Source organism: Ceratocystis lukuohia (assembly GCF_044167205.1).
Source record: "Ceratocystis lukuohia strain C4212 chromosome Unknown Supercontig8_pilon, whole genome shotgun sequence".
In the NCBI taxonomy this organism is placed as follows: Eukaryota; Fungi; Ascomycota; class Sordariomycetes; order Microascales; family Ceratocystidaceae; genus Ceratocystis; species Ceratocystis lukuohia.
This window is the reverse complement of record NW_027263527.1, coordinates 287,052-307,169: the sequence shown is the minus strand read 5'-3', so window position 1 is coordinate 307,169 and position 20,118 is coordinate 287,052. Positions and strand designations below refer to the sequence as shown.

The following is a 20,118-nucleotide window of genomic DNA, read 5'->3' as shown; positions in this document are numbered from 1 at the left end:
GATATTCTATTTATTATTATTTCCTATCACCATGTCCTTCTATTCTTTAATTTTTCTTGTCTAGTGGCAAGATTGTGGGCTGCTGCACTATCAGCCAACTCAGTTAACCGAAGACTTTAGACCTGGTTATTTTGAAATAGAATACTTCATTCCTATAGTTGCCATTCAAAACTACACAGCGCAATGTACACCGGTAAGATCTGTTGTTAGGGCAATACCCCACTACCTACTGAAAGTAGTAGGGACATCCTCATTGCCGCTGTGCTCACCATCACTCGTGTCAACAGGGGGTCCTTCGTTGTCAGAAAGCTCATCATAGTGAAACCCATTGGCTACTTCTGGCGCTGTGTGATCGGGGGGGAAGGCACTAAGTTCAGAAGCCCAGTACTGCCTGTTAAGCTTCAGGATTTGATCAACCAGTTGATAGCCAGGAAAGTCCATGACAATGATACCAAAACAGTTGCCCTCACCAGACAGAAGATATTCGCCAAGATATCTGTTCATTGTGACACCAAGACCATTCTCCTCTGCAGTGTTCATGGGTTTGGCCCGAATGCTGGCAGTAGCATACGTGATGCGCAGCCGGCCATCGTTTTCGAGACTCTGACTAATACGGGATTTAATCAGACTCCATTTCAAGGCCAACGGCATTCCACTACCCGCAAGCTTGTGATCGTAATCAGAGAGAGTTTTCGAACTCCAGGGGATTCCATAACTACGTGGCCGACTAGACTTGAAGTCCTGCAAGAGGACAACCTTGCCACGCACCTCACCAAGAACAGGCATGGTAGTGCGATCCTCGGAAAAGACACGATAGGCAGCACGATTTCTTAACAGAGAGTTTGATATCATGGAACTGTGAAATATTGGGCAATCATTAAATGTGTCGCTCTTCCGGATACGGAGAATGGTAGCTTCACGGGGGTGGGCGTCGAGGAAGTCGAACAAAGAAGCCAAGACGTCCTCAAGACTATAGCCAGTGTCAAAAGGCCCACTGTACACCACCTCATTACCCTTGATGTATCGGCAGCTGACATCAATGTATCTAATGCCAGCATTAAGCTGTCCAGTCAGACCTACGTTTTGGGTGTGTGCCAAGCTGTTTTTGACAGTGTTGGTCATGGAACCGTGGGTTCCGGGAATGGCCAGATTTGACAGATGCACATTATCCACGAGGGCACCCATCCAATCAGTGCTCTGGATAAGACCAACATCAAAAGACCACTTCTCACTGACTTCACCGTAGGAGCCAGCGTAGGTGAAGGCCAGACAGGCCAAAGTGGCGAAGAGAGAGAACTGCATATCAACAACGGGTACAAGAGAATACTGCGGAAGTATCTCAAAAAGATGAAGGGACACAGGTATCTGAAGAAAATTGAGTTGATCAGGAATAGTGAGCATTTGAAAAGTCTTTGGCAATGGGGGTCCTCCTACCTTAATAGTTATCTTGTGACTTCGCCATGGTACACCTGTCGTACCAAGATCTCAAGGTGGGAGATAACAGTGACAATAGCTCTGTAATGTCCTCGGGTAGCTTTGAATGGCTGAGCTAAAACCAGTGCATAGAAGTCGTTGCATCCAGTTGTCATGCCTGACAACATGGCAGAAATAACCCGAGCCTCGGATAGCTGAAGTGACTGAAATCGAATATGGAAAATTCTTGGCACTATTGCCTTTTATATTACTAATACATTCTGCAGAACATTTCCATGCCTTATTTTGGGCAAACCGCCATGGCCAGGCATAGCCGCAGTGTTAGCACGGTTAAAGCCAGAATGGAATTAGAGACAACGAGCAATAGCAAGCCACAGATATGTATTAGTTGTTGCTTAGTCCTGACCATTTTACCAGGATCTACACGCGACTTGACGAAGGAAAACTAGCGCTAGCGTTTTTATCGTATTCTTTTACTAAGTGAGCCAGAGGTCTATGGTCTGCAAAAACGCATATACCAGACATCAGCCAAAGGGCTGACGCTTGTAGGTTGACGGAAAGATAACAAGTCAAACAACTCGCAGCTCCTTGCACTTTTTGGTACATGGAGTGTCGAGGGGATAGCCAGCTTATCAGCAAGGAATACCAGCTGCTATCAACGTCGATCTAGTAACTCAACTGTTTGATAGCAAATAGTCATCTTGACGCCGGGTCATGAATTGGCAGCATGTTGGATCGGCTTCAGGTGTTTCTTCATACCACAACCTAGTGCAGTGTACAAGGATATGACTGGCTGTAACAGGCAATACGTACACATTCGGCCAACCTTTGTTACCAGTCGACAATATTCTCTGCCCAAATCACTTTGCCATACTAACGACACACGTTAAGAATGATAAATACAGTAATAGATGTTAATTTTTCTCTCACGAGCAGTCCCAAATACCATTGCATGCATTGTAGACAAGCTCATTTTGCCCATCCTATTACTTGCCTCACTAACCTGGCTAACTACGAAGACTTGCTTTATCTCCCTGGACCTGGATATAAACATAGATGTTTGAATTCAATGACTGGCTCACGAAGGACATATTTACGCTAAAGTCAGAACAATAGAAAAGCCTAGTTTGCCTAGCACCTCCATCATAGTCTTGCGGTCCTAGTATCCCAACTCAATGCGCATACAGAAACCAATGCACCATGTTACGAATTTCACCTAGATATTACAAATGCAAATACTGACATCGGAGTTAAGAACTGTAGGCTATCCTTGTCATATCAGCTTGTCCAATCTTTTATGTTTAAGGGTTAATCCATGTTTGTATAACGCGCTTGATAAACGAGCGGCGCAGATAAACAAGCGACGCACTTTTCTCTCTTAACTGGCTTATACTTGTGAGGAACACATGTGTGAAAGTGTGAAGTATGCCATACAGTTAGATCAATTCTCTAACATGGATGAGACTGGTTTTATGATTGGTGTAATTTACAAATGAATCGTCGTCACAGCCGTAGATAGGTGTGGAAAGCCAAAGCCAGTGCAGCCTGGAAGCCGGCAATAGATTACGGTCATTCAAGCGATTAATGCAAATAGCTAAGCGGACCCACCGGCTATCATCAGCGTAGGCTAATATCAGCTCGCTACCTAGTCAAAGAAAGCCCTTGAACTGGTGAATGAGATGCAAAGTCGGTGCTAGGGGGCAAAAAGAATTTGACTACAGAAAAGAGGAGTTATTAAAGTAGAAGAAGGATATCAAGCAATTGATCAAATTTATGTGGATGCGTGCGTAGCGGTGAATCATTGCGAGGTGGTGGTCGGGGAAGGCCGGTACGACTGGGGATTCAGCATTTTGGTACCTGCAGCAAGCCTGGTCATAATGCAAGAAGACGTCACGTAGTAATTAGGAGATCTGGGGGAGAGTATAGCGAATAATACTGGTTGATTGGTTCAATAATGTGTTGTGTTTTTATTGCGATTTCTATCTTGAATGTATAAAAAAAGGTGCGGCCCATACTTGTGATGCACGTTATTGCTATGTGACGCTCCACTGTCTTGCTGCTCGTCATCGGTCTCCTCAAGTTGTCCTTCTCCTGAAACGTTCTTCCTGCTAGTACCATTATAGGCTGCAGCCTTATCACATAACTCTGTGCTATGGAGGCTTATAGGCAAGCTGGTTCTATGATGGGTAACCTTTCCGTCACAGTGGCATTGCAACATCACCAGAGATGGTTTTCGGTTTCAGGATTGATGGAGTCTAATTGCCAATAGTTTAGCCAGAAAGGCTCTTATGAAGCCAGTCCATAACCGTAGCCGCCATTCTCAAATGTTAGAACCAGATGCTGGTAGTTAAGTTTGACGATAGCCTGAACAAGAGCATCGTTGGGGAAGTCCATAGCAACAATGCCATAGCTATCGCCCTTTTCCAGCAGGAGATATTTGCCAAGATACCCATTCATCCCGGCATCGCCATCACTTTTAGCGGCCATGTTAATAGGTTTGACACCTAAGCCAACCCTGGTGTGTGTAATCCGCAGCTTATCAAGATTTTGAGAGGGACTGCGACTGATATGGGACTGGACGCGAGACCAATACGAAGGCAACAAAATACTAATAGCAGGGAGCTTGTTGCTGTAGCTTGAGATTCTTTTTGAGTTCCAGCGAATACCATAACGATCGGTGGTCTTGAAGTCCTGCAGAATCAGAACTTTACCGCGAACCTGGCCAAGGGTGGGGACGGCAGTATTATCAGGATCCCTGAAGTAGACACGCTGGAGGGCACGGTCGCCTAACTTTGACCCAGCTTCGAAGTAACTTTTCATGGAGTCGAGGAAAGTTTTGGAATCATCAAGTGTGCCGCCCTTTTGAATACGGAGGATGACAGCTTCACTGGGGTAATCGTCAAGAAAGTCAAACATGGTAGTCAAGACATCCTTGAGACCGTAACCAGTATCAACAGGTCCCTTGTACACCTTCATCTCATCATTGGTGTACCGGCAGGTAATATCGATGTATCTGATGCCACTGGCGAGCTGTTGGGCTAGGGGCACATTTTGAGTCTGCAGAAAACCGTTTTCCACTTTGTCCGTCATAGAACTGTGAGTTCCAGGAATGGACAAGATCGAAAGAGGTACACTATCGACAATTATTCTCATCCAGTCCGGGAAATTGGTGACACCGAGATCAAAGGACCAGTCGTCGTTGATACCCTCATAACTGCCAGCATGGCTAAAGGCTAAAGAGGCTAGTGTCGCAAAGAGAGTCAAGCGCATGTCAAAGCTAAACCTGAGCAAAATGTGCCTAAGGACTAGGAGGAAGTAAAGGAAAAGGTTGGATTCAACAGAGCTGATAGATGGCGAATGGGAGTATGTGTAAATGTTTTGGGCACTGGGCATTCTACTATTTAAATACTCGGGGGGTTAAGATTGAATAAGCCCATCGTGCTGAGATTCAAAGGTCTACTGCAGCAGTGACAAGATTTCAAGGATTCACTCAGGCGGGCTCAACTCGCCAGGCCACTAGTGCGCGGACGTTGCTAAATCTTGCCCATATGGTGGTCATGGGTAAAGTTTGTAGAAACCCGAGCCTCGGGTAGTAGAAGGGCCTCAAGACAAGGGTTCATGTTCAACCATAATGTTGACTGTGTCATCATTATTAATCTTGAACCGCATTTATAAGCCCATATAGAACGCAGTGATAACTTGATAATTACATTAGTCAAGTTGACGTGCGTCATAAACAAGCGACACAGATCAGGGATCAATGCACTTTTCCCACTTACATCATAGACTTTTATTCTATCAGATATTTCTCTACAACAACCAATAATGCCACAATCCTCAGCAAATACCAGGACCCTTCTTGCGCTTCTTGCCCTTGCAATTAACCCAAAAACAAGTACCCAGCTCCGCTGCAAAGGTGTCTAATATCCATGAGCCTAGGCTACGTAGTCGTAGGAGCAGTATTGAATTGCAACGTGATTGTATCCCGAAATCACGGTTACTATCTGAACAGAAGGAGCAGAGATTAGTCCAATGTATTATTGACCTAGATTCGCGAGAACTTCCTCTATGGCTTAGTGGTGTTGAAGAAATAGCCAACCTCCTGCTCTCAGAATGTGACGTGGGATGCGCTGGACAGAACTTGGATTCATACTTCGTCCATCAACAACCACAGCTCAAGACTCGTTTTAATCACATATACGACCAGCACCTCATGATCCCCAAGCAGTCTTATTGAGGCTGGATTTCGAGTTATGGACTCCAACACTGACTGGTCGTCTTCCTGAAGGGACTGATACTTGGTTGGGTCTCTTTGACACCACACAGCTTGGCGATAGCCCTCTCATAGTCTGCCTATGTCGAGGATCAAATTGCACGTCGTCATAGAAGCTCTCCAACTCCAATTTATGATGCTATCAAGTAGTTTTCAAAAGGGTCACAAGCAACAATGCACAAGGTAATGCTTTTACGAGAGGAAAACAAGTCACCGCATTATCAAATGAGACGCTCACCAAATGCCGAATAGCCAAAAAGACAAACTCACAGCGAGGAGGACCTTCTACTGTAGGAGATGCCTAGGAGATTCTAGCTCAAAAGGATGTTGATCGGTAAGTGGCTGAAGAAATGCAGTAGAATGGTGGTCAGTCGAAGTAGACTACGGCGGGCATTCAGCACTGTGGCGACTCTTGGAAGATAGGCCATAATGCAAGAACATGCCTGGAAGATGAAGAATAATCTGGCAAATCAACTTGTAGGTATTTTAAATAGATTTTTGTTGTTATTATAACTATTGCAATGGAATAATGCATGTAAGAGGTACTGGGAAGTATCGTGTTCACTTGTAAATTCAGTTACCTGTTTTCAGCATATTTTATTTTTACACATTAGATCTTTGCCTAGAGATTCCTTGCCTTACGAGCAGCTACAAATCAGAGCTTGTAAGAAAGACTCTTCATTTATATAAAAGGGCTTTCGAAGAGAGACATAACAATACTAACACTTATCTAGACACAATATAAATCCACAGTCCCACCTGAAGGAAAACACGAGCCTAGCAGAAGGCATAAAATTGCTGTGCAGAGCACTACAGACCGATCTAGTTTTGTTTAGATGCTTTTATCGTGTAATTAGTAATCCACTGCCTTTCCCGGCGATGGCCTAGATATTTCCTGTTATTTCTATGTCATCTCGGTCTAACAATAACATCCAGGTTTGGAGACAGAGGGTGACCCCAAGCATTGCCGATGAGGCCCAGGCCCGACTACCAGTAGTCCACCAAGATGTGGCGCAGATACTACATTATACCACTTAGGCCCAATATATGTGCTTTTTGCCAGCCATTCTTTTACAATATGCTATGACCCCTCTTGATAGTTTTGAGGCGACGGTACTGGCATGCCATCGACAGTGGCAAAGTGTGTGGTGATTTTGTAAGAAGAATTCTAATTTAGTCTATCTACATAATTTCTTAAGACTCAAGATGGCCTGTGATGTATGCGTCAGCCACACAGCAGTGCCATAGTATAGCCAAGACGTGATATCATTGCACTTGAGTGTGCCTTTTCAGGTGAATTATATGAAGGCTTCTAGAAGAAAGTGCTAAGACTCGAGAAAGGATGCACCTATTTAGTGCCTCAGATGCACACTCTATTCCTCCTTCCGAGCTAACACTCATATCTTTTGTAGCTAATAGCTTTCATGGGTTACCAACTTATGCTTTTGATCAGACCATAGACCTCTGGCTCACTTAGTAAAAGAATACGATAAAAACGCTAGCGCTAGTTTTCCTTCGTCAAGTCGCGTGTAGATCCTGGTAAAATGGTCAGGACTAAGCAACAACTAATACATATCTGTGGCTTGCTATTGCTCGTTGTCTCTAATTCCATTCTGGCTTTAACCGTGCTAACACTGCGGCTATGCCTGGCCATGGCGGTTTGCCCAAAATAAGGCATGGAAATGTTCTGCAGAATGTATTAGTAATATAAAAGGCAATAGTGCCAAGAATTTTCCATATTCGATTTCAGTCACTTCAGCTATCCGAGGCTCGGGTTATTTCTGCCATGTTGTCAGGCATGACAACTGGATGCAACGACTTCTATGCACTGGTTTTAGCTCAGCCATTCAAAGCTACCCGAGGACATTACAGAGCTATTGTCACTGTTATCTCCCACCTTGAGATCTTGGTACGACAGGTGTACCATGGCGAAGTCACAAGATAACTATTAAGGTAGGAGGACCCCCATTGCCAAAGACTTTTCAAATGCTCACTATTCCTGATCAACTCAATTTTCTTCAGATACCTGTGTCCCTTCATCTTTTTGAGATACTTCCGCAGTATTCTCTTGTACCCGTTGTTGATATGCAGTTCTCTCTCTTCGCCACTTTGGCCTGTCTGGCCTTCACCTACGCTGGCTCCTACGGTGAAGTCAGTGAGAAGTGGTCTTTTGATGTTGGTCTTATCCAGAGCACTGATTGGATGGGTGCCCTCGTGGATAATGTGCATCTGTCAAATCTGGCCATTCCCGGAACCCACGGTTCCATGACCAACACTGTCAAAAACAGCTTGGCACACACCCAAAACGTAGGTCTGACTGGACAGCTTAATGCTGGCATTAGATACATTGATGTCAGCTGCCGATACATCAAGGGTAATGAGGTGGTGTACAGTGGGCCTTTTGACACTGGCTATAGTCTTGAGGACGTCTTGGCTTCTTTGTTCGACTTCCTCGACGCCCACCCCCGTGAAGCTACCATTCTCCGTATCCGGAAGAGCGACACATTTAATGATTGCCCAATATTTCACAGTTCCATGATATCAAACTCTCTGTTAAGAAATCGTGCTGCCTATCGTGTCTTTTCCGAGGATCGCACTACCATGCCTGTTCTTGGTGAGGTGCGTGGCAAGGTTGTCCTCTTGCAGGACTTCAAGTCTAGTCGGCCACGTAGTTATGGAATCCCCTGGAGTTCGAAAACTCTCTCTGATTACGATCACAAGCTTGCGGGTAGTGGAATGCCGTTGGCCTTGAAATGGAGTCTGATTAAATCCCGTATTAGTCAGAGTCTCGAAAACGATGGCCGGCTGCGCATCACGTATGCTACTGCCAGCATTCGGGCCAAACCCATGAACACTGCAGAGGAGAATGGTCTTGGTGTCACAATGAACAGATATCTTGGCGAATATCTTCTGTCTGGTGAGGGCAACTGTTTTGGTATCATTGTCATGGACTTTCCTGGCTATCAACTGGTTGATCAAATCCTGAAGCTTAACAGGCAGTACTGGGCTTCCGAACTTAGTGCCTTCCCCCCCGATCACACAGCGCCAGAAGTAGCCAATGGGTTTCACTATGATGAGCTTTCTGACAACGAAGGACCCCCTGTTGACACGAGTGATGGTGAGCACAGCGGCAATGAGGATGTCCCTACTTTCAGTAGGTAGCGGGGTGTTGCCCCAACAATCGATCTTACCGGTGTAGATTGTGCTGTCTAGTTTTGAATGGAAACTATAGGAAAGAAGCATTCTATTTCAAACTAACCAGTTCTAAAGTCTCATGACAACTGAGCTGGCTGATAGGACAGCAGCTCACAATCTTGCCACCAAACAAAGAATATTGAAGAATAGAAGGACATGGTGATAGGAAACAATAAACAGAATATCGAACTACCAATGTGTAACCTAATGGATAATCTTTACACTTACAGGCTCTAACGGTATAGAGTCAAAGGTCTAGGATTGTTGTTTGCATAGTAGTGATACAGTGATACAGATAGCTGATCTTCCCAGTTGTAAATCGATAATAGATGATTTTTAACTTGAATGCAACCTTCATGTATCACAAGGTAACAGTAGATATTAGGAGGACGTACTGAATGTCCTGTGAAGAAGAGGAAGAAGGAGAATGAGTGATTATTGACGTTTTTCTCTATCTAAGTCTAGTCCGAGGAGCGGATCTCAGCCATCACTACCATGTTCTAGATCAAGCACATGGGCCTTGGAAAAAGACCCTTGATGTCTGTTACTAACCCTAACGTTTGGGCGAACTGGATCAGGGTCAACAATCTTGGTAACCCTGACTTAGGGTTACTGACACAATGTTTCTTTTCCTGATTGGAGTTTTATGTTGTATCAGACAACTGTACAAGGGGTGCCATAGCTTGCAAGATATCCTGCAATACTAGCTACAGTATTTGTAGACATATAGCCAGTTAAACATGAAATACATGCACTGACATGAATCAAACTCAACATCCCATATACTAAAGCCAAGGCTCACAGCTAGATGGCTAGTGCAACCTATACATCCAATTTACTGACAGTGTTAAGGTGCTTCTACAAAGGCTACTAAAACCTCATGCTGAGACTTATGGCAGCTACCAGTACGTTCAAGAGAGAAGCCTAATTCGTGCCCTTCAAAATAACCCAAAATTAAGCATCCGGCGCGCTGCAAAGGTGTATAATGTAAGGCTTCACGAAAGGCAAGAAGATTCTTTTGCATTACGGCTCTATTATAAAGAAGAACTCGATAGTTCTAAAAGAAACTAAAGTGAGCTATGCTAACTGTGGTGGTTGAGTTGGTTTATACATACATTTGGGAAACAGGGGGCTCTGGCAGAGGGACTAGGGAAAGACACTAGGAAGAGGCACTAGGAAAAGGGGCTAGAGGGAAAGGGGCTTTTGGCACATCGTATGGTATCTTGATGGAGGGCAGGGCCTGAACCATACATGATCCATAGATCATTACAATCGATCTCTTCCCCTCCTTTCAGGTCGCCCAGGGATGGTTAGTGGTCTGCTCGTATTCTTCTAGGGCTGCTGTGTCTTCAAGGTGCACTAATGGTTCCCAGGTTGGTTCTGCATATCCTGTCCATTTTACCAACACTTGGTATTGTTTCCTGTATTTCCAGTGTTGAAGGATCTTGTCCACTTGGTATTCCCCTACAACTGCGTCATCTGTGGCTTCCTCCTGTGCTATCGGGGTGGCTCGGGATTGGAGAACACTTGAGATGGCAGTTGGTCTTCTCTGTGCCGGCGGACTAGATTGACGTGGAATACTGGGTGGATGCTATAGGGGGTGTCGAGTTTGACGGCATGAGATCCAACAAGGCCAATGACTTTATATGGTAGTGCTAACCAGTCGAGTTTCTTAGAGGGGCGTAAAGTGCGGACGTTCTTGAGTTTCAGGTAGACTTTGTCACCGACTTGGAAAGATTCTGCGACTTGTCGGCCTTTGTTGGCGTGCCGTTCCTGTACTTCTTGGGCCAGGGCCATAGATGCCTGGGAAAATGCAGTGGCCTCACAGTGCTTTGCTAGCCAATTGTGTCCAGCTGTGGCTGGGGAGATACTTGAGCCTATGGGGCGTGTGGCCTTGGTTTCGATCGGATCTACGTGGAAGCCGTGGCAGAAAAAGAATGGACTAATACCCGTGGATGCCGAAACCCGGTTGTTCAGCGCGATCTGTGCTTGGGGCAGAAGGGAAGCCCAGTCGTCTTGTAGGTAGGCCGTGAACGCCCGGAGATACGTCTCTATTTCCTGGTTCGAGCTTTCCTGTGCTCCATCGGTCTCTGGGTGGAAGGATGTGGACAAACGACGAGTGATCCCAAGTTGGCGACATACTTCAGCCCAGAAAATGCTGACGAATTGCGGGCCTCGGTCAGAGGTGATCGCGTGCGGGGTTCCGTGGTGAGCGAATACGTGGACTAAGAAAGCTTCGGCCACATCACGAGCAGTGGAAGACTTCAGGGGTATGAAGACTTTGGACTTTGACAGCCGGTCAGTGACACCCATAATGACGGTGTGCCGATTGGAGGGTGGAAGGTCGACGATGAAATCGACTGCAATTTCTTGCCAAGTCCGTTTTGGGATCGGGAGAGGTTTTAGAAGGCCACGCTTCTGTTCCCGCCATATTTTGCTCCGTCCACAAGTGTCGCAGTTTCCCACAAAGCGCCGCACATCTTCTGTTAACCCAGGCCAGGTGTAGGAGCGGCTTACAAGGTCTCGTGTGATGGTGGTGCCAGGGTGGCCTGTCAGACTCGAATCGCGGGTAGCTTGGATTAGTGCTGTGCGGAGTGGCTCATAGGCTGGGATCCACAGGCGCTCCCTCCATAACAGGCGTGTTTCTGAGTCAAGGGAGCATTCACTGATTTGCCAAGGCAGGCCCCAGTCGTTAGGGAACGTACGTGCTTTTTCTTGTACTGCTAGGCGGGCTTGCCAGTATCTCTCATTGTGTCTCAACGCTGTGTCCCACAGGGCATGGAGCTCTGGGTCAGAGAACGGGGATGGAAGACTAGGGTGAGAGGTGACTTCCAAGCCTTCAGGGTCTTTGTCAGGGTTTTTAGCCCAGATCGCTGCCGCAATGACAAAGTTCTTACCACAGGGGCGTAGCATCTGGTGGACTCTGGATTGTAGTCTATCATCAGACAGGTCGTGTGGGAGGTCTTGGTCGCGTCGGGACAGGGCATCAGAGGTGACTTGTGTCGTTCCAGGTCTATGTATCAGTGTGGAGTCAAATTCGGATAATTCATGAGACCAGCGGCGTTGACGTTCTGAAAGGGTCTGACGGGTTTGGAAGTAGACGAGGTTGCGGTGGTCAGTGTGTACTTGGAATGTGAGGCCAGCTAGGAATGGGCGCCAATGTTTCAAACAGGAAAAGATTGCCAACATTTCTTTGTCGTGGATGGGGTAATTGACTTCAGCTGGGGTGAGTTTCCGTGAGAAGTATGCGACAGGCCGCCAAAGGGAATCCAGGCCCTGTTGTCTCAATGAGGCTCCCATTGCCCATCCAGAGGCATCTGCTTCGACGATAGTAGGGCGGTCAGGGTCGTAGGTAGCAAGGACTGGTACAGAGATGAGGGTTTGGCGGAGTTTATCAAAGGCTTCTTGCTGGCCTGGGCCCCAAACAAAGGGCTGATCTTTCTTGGTTAGAGTGGTTAATGGCATCGCCAAAGTCGAGTAGTCCTTGACGAAACAGCGGTAAAAGTTTGCAAAGCCTAAGAAGCTACGGAGGCCACGTATGGAAGTTGGGGCTTCCTATTCTCGAATTGCACGGATCTTTTCAGGGTCGGCGCCGATTCCAATACCAGGTTCTACAATGAAGCCCAGATACTTGATTGAGGAGGATTCGAAATCACTCTTGTCCCAATCTAGTTGGAGGCCAGCATCGCCCAGGGTCTTGAAGATCTGACAGACAAGTTTGCGGTGGTCTTCTCTGGAACCTGAAGTATAGACCACCACATCGTCTAGGTAGGCTGAACAGGTAATTCCTAGCCACTGGGAAAGGACATGGTTAATGAACCGCTGGAAGGAAGCCGGTGCTCCACTTAAGCCAAACGGAGTTACCAGCCATTCAAAGGAGCCGAGGTGGGTGCGGAAAACAGTCCGTGGTTCATGGCCTTCTTTGACTCGAAGGCGGTGGAAAGCGGAGATGACGTCGACCTTGGAGACGTATTTGGCTGATGCAATGTCACGGAGGGTGTCATGGATGAGTGGCAGTGGGTATCCATCCTTCTCTGTGGCGTTGTTCAGGGCGCGGTAGTCAATGCAGAAGCGAATGCCTCCGCCGGGTTTCTTGACAAAGATCACTGGGGCTCCTCCTTCGGCACTGCTAGCCCGAATGAAGCCAGAGTCGAGGAGCTCGTACAGGGTTTTCCGTAGAACTAGCAGCTCCTCTCTGCTCATGGAATACAGGGAACATGCGGGGGTCGATTCATCTGGCTTTAGTCGAATCTCAGTGTCCAGGCCTGGTCGTGACGGTGGCAGAGTAGCGGCCTTCTTTCTGTCAAATGCGCTGATGACTGGGAGTAGCCAGCTGGGGCAAGACGTTCGGGGGTCAGTATAGATCTTGGTTTGCAAGGCTTTCTCGATATCATGGAGGGAGGCTGAAAAGACGCGGACGCCTTTAGTCTTAGTAACTTGGGCCCGGAATGCCCGTACCGTACACTGGGAAATGGCTGTGGTATCTGGGTCAAGGGGGGTAGTCGTGAGGCAGGGTCTGAAGGGTTTTCGTAAGATGACTTCATTCTGGGCTGGGCGTACAGAGGCATCGTGGTCTGTTAGCCAACGTTGGCCTAGGATTAGGTCTTCTGTCTGGTCAGGGACAATGTATGCATAGAGTTTTTCGTCATGACCCCCAAGGCCCAAATTAATAACAGCAATCTGAGTTATTATTGGGGGGTTGGGGTCGCCGACGACTTGTTCAACTGGACGGGGTACAATGGGGAGGGTGGTGGCTTTACACCTGAGGACAGTGCGCGGGGAAATAGCTGCTAGGCAGAGGCATCCGGAGTCAACGAAAGCAGCGGTCAAGATATTTTTATTCAACGTGACATCTATATAAGTACCGGTGGCTCTCATTTCCTCCTTAGCAATCGTTTCCCCTTCAGGCACTGGATGGCGACAGTCATCTAGGCCTACTAGTTTTCCTGATGTTCACTAGGGGGGACTGAAGTGTTGTCCGGTTGCTGGGGTTCCATGGCCCGGGTTACCACTGGCTGCCCCTGGTTAAGGGGACAGTTCCGCCGCACATGACCTGGTTTGTGGCAGCGGAAACTTGAGGCTTTCCCTCTCGCCTGGGGTTATGGGCTTGAGTGGGACGTTGGATGGTTCCCAATCCATTTTGTCCGGCGAGGGAGCGGCCTGGGTCGGAGGTGCTGGGGCAGGGGTCCAATGGCCAAATCTGGGATGCGTGTTCATCCGGGTCTGGCGCCCTGTCAGTGCTTCCAGGTCAGAGGCCAGGCCAAAGACCTCAGAGACAAAGGCGGGGTAGGTTTTAGCTTTGACGCCTGTGCAGACGGCCCTGACGAGCTCGTCGTTGAGGCATCGTTTGAGGATTGAGATGCAAGCGCGGTCGCCAACAATCCCAGCCTCAAGGAGCAGGTTCTCAAACTTTGGCATGAACACTGAAAATGGTTCGTTATTTCCCTGGCTCAGGCGGTACAGCTCAGCCTCGGCACGTTCCTCTGCATGGGGATCCAGAAATATGGCGTCCAGTGCTTTGAGAAATTGGGCAGCAGTGTGGTTCTTCGATTTGGCTTGTCTGTACAGCGGCGACACCTTGGTTTGAGCTGCAGTGGACATCCGCATCCACAGGTAGGTGAACTGGTTACTGTCATTCCCAATGGCGTCACCATCTTGCTCCAGCTTGGCCTCTGCTGTCTGGGACCATACTTGGTATTCCGACCCCTTTCCTGAGAAGAGGTGGATGTCTGGGAGGCGGGGCTTGGGGCGTCTGGCAGGTTGTGCCTCTGGGATTTCTGGGGCTGAAAGGTTTGCAGGGGCCGAGGGGGCTGCTGGGGCACTGGGTGCCACTGGGGGAGCTGGAGGTGTTGGGGTGACGAAAGCTTGGGTAATCTGCAACAGGCTGGCTGTCATTTGCTGCTGGAGGGTTTTGATTTCCTCCTGGAACTGCTGGAACATTTGCTGCTGAGCATGCTCCGATTGCTCCAGCTTCTGGTGCATTTGTTCCTGGGAATGTTGGGACTGCTTCAGCTTGTTGTGCATCTCTACCAGTGCATCGTATATATGTTAAGTGGCGGCCCATACGTGCCCCACTTATCCGAACCTATTGTGGCTGAACACGTGACAGGATTGACACCCTATCATGAATTCAGGATCACAACACAAAAGTGTTAAAATTGGTCCTTATTTTTTATGTATTAAGTTGGAGAAGATTTCTTTTTCCTGTCTCTACTTATGTAGCCCCTTTCTTCCACAGATAAGACCCAGTCTTATCTATTTACCCGAAGCTTCTCCGGGGCACTCGTGGACGTTTTCTCAACAAAAAGGAATAGTTCCAGGACGTAGCATAGACCTAAACCCTTTAACAAACCAACTGATTCAACATTTAAGGTCTATTCTACATCTGCAGGCGTTGGAAGCACTGTAGGCACAGGAGCATGAGTGGGTTGGACAGGGTTTGAGGGAGGGATCCATGGCGGTGGAGTTTGGAATGGGGACAGTGGACAGAGGACAAGGGGACAGAGGACAGGGGACAGAGGACAGAGGACAGAGGACAGAGGGAAAGGGGCTTTTGGCACATCGTATGGTATCTTGGGTGAGGGCAGGTCCTGAACCATACATGATCCATAGATCATTACATATAATATCCCTGAGCCTAGGCTACATCGCCGTGTGGGTTCAAGATTAGATGACAAGTCTGACACTGATCCCACTCTGAGATAGACTTACGAAGCGTCAGCCTCGGAAGTCTGTCGCAGAGTTTTCTTCCTTCTTCATCAAGAATCTGAATAGTCGAAATACATATATGATTGCCGTACATACGCATCTACCCTGAGTGATTATAGCGTTCTGTTTACTGTGATCAATGGCTGCAGGGTTACAACTGCCGTATCATAGACGCAGGCGTAACACCCACAAAAAAGCGACTCGCCCTTGCCTTGATCGGTCGTGCTTGGCCGGTGAGAATCCGATGGGCTGTGTTCTTCACTCGTGCGACCTTGCGGCCAGTTGGGGCAAAAAGCTCGGGGAACTCCTTTATGAACATGGCCACCTCCTCTAGTTCGACCACATTAACACTCGGCTCGTCGTCAGCTGTCGCCGCACTGCGACCCAGCTTCTTGAGCTTCATCAGCGACAGCTCCTTCTCTCCTCTCTCCTCCTTGAATGGACCACCCAACTTCACCTCGTAGTTCTCACAGTACTGCATTTCCCATTTCGAGTGCAAGGATAAGCCCAAGGTCACATCGCCCGGCATTGCGCCGTCAGGGATCACAGCTGCTGTGAGGGTTCTCAGCAACGACTTGGATTCGTCTTTGAAAACAAGGGCCAGGTCAAAAGTCGCATCGTGCGTGACCATCGGGCCCTTGTGTTTGTTGAAGCCTTTGAACCGATGGGGTTTCTCAACGGGGTGAAGTGTCGCTCCAATTCTCCTTGCGCATGACTCCGAAATCGTGCATGGCGTCGCGCCGTAGCGGTTTATCGAGGTCCTTGTTCGGTGTGTATATCCAGCCACCAAAGAGAAAATGGCCATTGCTGGTCTCTCTCCTCGGCCGCTCATCTTCACTTGCGACATACACACCGTTCTCCTCCTAGTGACCCAACCACTCCAGGCGGGCACCGTCGTCATCCCTCTCGTCAACGAACACCAGGTGCTCGCCCTGGTTGGGCAGGTCCTCGGCAAGTCTCTCTAAATCCTCCGCATCCTCGTTGTCGTCCTCGGCCTTGGTCTCGGCACCATTCTTGAAAGCCAGGGCAAAGAGCTCCTCGTCCGCCAGCAGATGGACCCCGCCGCGCTCATCGCGGAACTTGTTGAACATGCAGCCGTAAATCTCAACGCGCTCGCCACGTCCCATGGGCGCATCACGGCCAACACGCAGCTGCTTGAGTGCTGAGCGAGGCTTGTCCTAGTCAATTCGAGGGCGGAACTTGAACTTGACGATCTTGTCGCTGACGCGACTCGGCGAGCGGGGACGGAAATCTTGCTTCATACTGCCAACAGCGCGACTGCTACCACCGCGGCCGGCACTGCGGACTCTGCCGCCCTTGCCATCGCGAATGTCAAACAGGCGGGGCTCAGGGCACGTTGAAATGAAATGGCCAGTCCGCTTGCAGTTGAAGCACTTCCGAGAGCCAACTTGCGCTCTCTTCACCGCCATCACCTCAAAGGCGTAGGCGCACTCCTCCTCCTCGTCTTCCTCAACGTCCATTGCAGCAAAAATCTCCTCAAAATCATCTTGCTCAGTCTCCAGCGAATCACCAGCGAGACTGTACAACGGGGAATACGCAATCGAACGGCTAGCGGAAGCGAGCTTGTCAATCAGCGCCTGCGAACTCAGCAGCTTGTATTGTTGCACAATGATAGCATGGTTGTTGACAACATTGGAAATGAGGCTGTCGACTACCGTTAGGAACATGTTGGGCTCCATGAGATCAGACGTCTTCCAGTTGCCCACGTCCTTGAAGACATCATTAGAAGCAGTCGAGTGCAGGTTCTCAATCACCGCTGCCATCTCCAGCAGGGTGCTCGTCGGAGTTCTCATGGCAAAAGTGCACTCCTTCGTGCGCTTGGCAATGTTCCAGAGATGGTCCACGTATAACTGTCCCTTGGGAATGCCTGTGCCGACGCTGAACCAGGCGTGGGCCTTCTTGTTGACGTAGGGTTGCAGTCCGACAGTACAAGTCAGCACGCCCCAAACCGCAAGGTGCCATGGCGTCTGCGTTTTGATCTGGCAGGACAACATGGCGAAGTCGTTCGTCAAGAAGTGCCTTAGGTAGAACGCCCAGTACTCCGTAGGAATGCAGTTGCGGATGCAGGTGTCCTGGTGATTCATCAACTTCCAGGTCAAGCCGGGGTCGTTGATGGAAGCGAACTTCTGAGAGCCCTGAGAGCCCGAAATGTTGGCGGCGCTCAAGCACGTGTGGTCGAAGGAGTCGTTCGGCGGGACCTTATTATAGCTCGACAGCGCAGGGAAGAACATGCGCACGGTCGTCTCGCTGGGGTAGATCTTGTCACTGATTGTGAATGGGCGAGTCTTCCAGCGAGCCGCCAAGGCGACTGCCTGGCGAAAATACTCCTCAGGGTAACTTCCCGTCCGTCTCAGACCAGGGATTAAGATGCCCCCCGTCTCGTCCTTGTCTTTGATGTGGAAGGCGTCAGGCTGGCCGTCGCCGCCATCACCGCCATCGTCGGGGTCTCCACCGGGGCCACCCCCGCCACTGGGATTGCCACCGCCACCAGGGCCTCCGTTGCCACTGGGGTCATCGTCATGTCCACCGCCGTTGTCGGGCGGGGATCCGCCGGATTGATTCGTCTCAGAGGACAAGGCAGGTGTAGGGACCGTCTCGGTCGCCGACGCGGATTTCACCGGAGGCTCGACTCTCGAGGCAGTCTGAGCCGTCAGCACAGTGAGCATGGCCGCGAGGTTCTTGGACATTGCGGCCTGGGCTGACCGGAACCTCTCATTCGCTGCCTTCTGCTCTTTAATGAAAGCAGCCAGGCTGGCATTGTGAGCGTCTGTGGCCTCCTTCTGGGCCTTGAGCAGCTGCTCAAAACGGGTGTTAGCATCCTTGTTGGACTGCTTTATCGCGTTGGTGCTCAATCTCAGCACTTTCTCCATGGAAGCCGATATGGCATTTTGAATGGCCAAAGTTCTGGCGTCAGAGATCTCCTGTATGGCCAACCGAATGGCCTTGTTGCTGTCCTCCACCGCCTTCGTGTTCGCCGACAGAGCGGACTGGATGTTGGTTGTCATCAACTCAGTGAGATTCTGGAGGTCGCCGCGTGTGACCGAGTCCGACCTCTCTCCCATGTCCCCCTGAGCGACGTCGGTGTTGGCGTCGATGAACGTGGTCGCATTGCCAGCGTCCTCTTCGTCGTCACCGTCATCGTCTTCAATCTCCTCTTCAGATGAATGGTCGCGGGGAGCCGACGGGCCGGATTGCGTAGCGCCGCCCTTGGCGGACGCTGCCACACTGGCCTGACGCTGGGTCTGCACACGGCTACTCATTTTGTATGAGGGATAAACTTTTAGGGAATGGGGAAGTCAATAGGGTTGTATGAACACCACGAATCACCCGAGTAAGTCGTGAAAGCGAAGCAAAAAGGACTCTAACAAAGGAGTCGTGAACGAATCAAAGAAAGAATAATAATTTATTTGTGTTTTTGTCGTGATGTTTTCGGGTAAAAACATACAATTGAAGAAAAGTGATCAAGTATATTGTCTGATATGAAGTTAATCAATCGGGACAAAAAATCGATTTTTTGTGGGTGTTATGCCTTGTGGGTGTTACGCCTGCGTCTATGATACGGCAGTTGTAACCCTGCAGCTATTGACCACAGTAAACAGAACGCTATAATCACTCACATGGATGCATATATACACGGTAGACTTGTATGAATAGCAATCCTAAAGTGTATGTCGATTCTTCTGATTCTTAATGCTTGATGAAGAAGGAAGGAAACTCCGTGACAGACTTGACGCTTCGTAAGTCTATCTCAGAGTGGGGTCAGGGTCAGGGTCAGATTGTCATGTGACCCTGGACCCAAAACCCGAAGCCTGCGTCTATGATACGGCAGTTGTAACCCTGCAGCTATTGATCACAATAAACAGAATGCTATAATCACTCACGGTAGATGCGTATTTACAGCAATCATATAGTCATTGTCAGTGAAACAATATACGAGTGAAACAAAAACGTCAACCTTCTTCCTAGAAATGACAATAAAAACGCGACAAACCATTTAATCAACCCAAATTATTCACTGTACTTCTTCCCCAGATGCCTGAATTACTACCTAACATGCTCCTGTATTATGATTAGGCTTGCCGCAGACACCACCCACAGTGCTGAACCCCCAGTCGCACCAGCCCTCGCCGAGCACCACTTGTCGATGATTCGGTCGCTACCTACTCATCCACATCCATTTGATCAATTGCTTGATCTCCTTCCCCTACTGTCACCACCCCTCTTCTCGGTAGTCGGCTTCTTTCTGTCCGCCGGCGCTTACTTTGCATCTCATTCGCCTGTTCAAGGTCTTTGGCCAGGTAGTGAGGTGATATTAGCCTGCACCTAGGATAAACGGTGGGATCACTCAGCCATCTACATTAATCGTTTGAATGACTGCAATCTATTCCCAGTTTCTAATTTTGGCTGTCCACACTTATTTGTACCTCTGATGACTATTCTACTATGAATCATGCCCATCACAACGCTAGTCTGGTCAACATTATACA

General features: G+C 48.7%; 8 protein-coding genes across 8 annotated transcripts; 1 reads left to right on the top strand and 7 right to left on the bottom strand.

Moving 5' to 3' along the window:
• Nucleotides 1-222: 222 nt before the first annotated feature.
• On the bottom strand, nucleotides 223-1,302 carry HOO65_080083 (1-phosphatidylinositol phosphodiesterase; the record flags this gene model as incomplete). The annotated part of the gene is made up of 1 exon (XM_071001427.1): nucleotides 223-1,302. The coding sequence occupies one exon, from the start codon at nucleotides 1,300-1,302 to the stop codon at nucleotides 223-225; it is 1,080 nt and encodes a 359-aa protein (XP_070856314.1).
• Nucleotides 1,303-3,720: 2,418 nt separating this feature from the next.
• Nucleotides 3,721-4,704, bottom strand: HOO65_080082 (1-phosphatidylinositol phosphodiesterase; the record flags this gene model as incomplete). The annotated part of the gene is made up of 1 exon (XM_071001426.1): nucleotides 3,721-4,704. The coding sequence occupies one exon, from the start codon at nucleotides 4,702-4,704 to the stop codon at nucleotides 3,721-3,723; it is 984 nt and encodes a 327-aa protein (XP_070856313.1).
• Nucleotides 4,705-7,792: 3,088 nt separating this feature from the next.
• On the top strand, nucleotides 7,793-8,869 carry HOO65_080081 (1-phosphatidylinositol phosphodiesterase; the record flags this gene model as incomplete). Its single annotated transcript, XM_071001425.1, has 1 exon — nucleotides 7,793-8,869. One exon carries the CDS (start codon nucleotides 7,793-7,795, stop codon nucleotides 8,867-8,869), a length of 1,077 nt encoding a protein of 358 aa, XP_070856312.1.
• Nucleotides 8,870-10,399: 1,530 nt separating this feature from the next.
• Nucleotides 10,400-12,367, bottom strand: HOO65_080080 (retrovirus polyprotein; the record flags this gene model as incomplete). Its single annotated transcript, XM_071001424.1, has 1 exon — nucleotides 10,400-12,367. One exon carries the CDS (start codon nucleotides 12,365-12,367, stop codon nucleotides 10,400-10,402), a length of 1,968 nt encoding a protein of 655 aa, XP_070856311.1.
• Nucleotides 12,368-12,457: 90 nt separating this feature from the next.
• On the bottom strand, nucleotides 12,458-13,470 carry HOO65_080079 (retrovirus polyprotein; the record flags this gene model as incomplete). Its single annotated transcript, XM_071004347.1, has 2 exons — nucleotides 12,458-13,418; nucleotides 13,463-13,470. 2 exons carry the CDS (start codon nucleotides 13,468-13,470, stop codon nucleotides 12,458-12,460), a joined length of 969 nt encoding a protein of 322 aa, XP_070856310.1.
• A 457-nt stretch (nucleotides 13,471-13,927) lies between these two features.
• HOO65_080078 (Retrotransposable element Tf2 155 kDa protein type 1) lies at nucleotides 13,928-14,926 on the bottom strand (the record flags this gene model as incomplete). The annotated part of the gene is made up of 1 exon (XM_071001423.1): nucleotides 13,928-14,926. The coding sequence occupies one exon, from the start codon at nucleotides 14,924-14,926 to the stop codon at nucleotides 13,928-13,930; it is 999 nt and encodes a 332-aa protein (XP_070856309.1).
• Nucleotides 14,927-15,761: 835 nt separating this feature from the next.
• Nucleotides 15,762-16,415, bottom strand: HOO65_080077 (uncharacterized protein; the record flags this gene model as incomplete). Its single annotated transcript, XM_071001422.1, has 1 exon — nucleotides 15,762-16,415. The coding sequence occupies one exon, from the start codon at nucleotides 16,413-16,415 to the stop codon at nucleotides 15,762-15,764; it is 654 nt and encodes a 217-aa protein (XP_070856308.1).
• A 58-nt stretch (nucleotides 16,416-16,473) lies between these two features.
• On the bottom strand, nucleotides 16,474-18,891 carry HOO65_080076 (uncharacterized protein; the record flags this gene model as incomplete). Its single annotated transcript, XM_071004168.1, has 2 exons — nucleotides 16,474-16,788; nucleotides 16,837-18,891. The coding sequence occupies 2 exons, from the start codon at nucleotides 18,889-18,891 to the stop codon at nucleotides 16,474-16,476; spliced, it is 2,370 nt and encodes a 789-aa protein (XP_070856307.1).
• Between the last annotated feature and the right edge of the window lie 1,227 nt (nucleotides 18,892-20,118).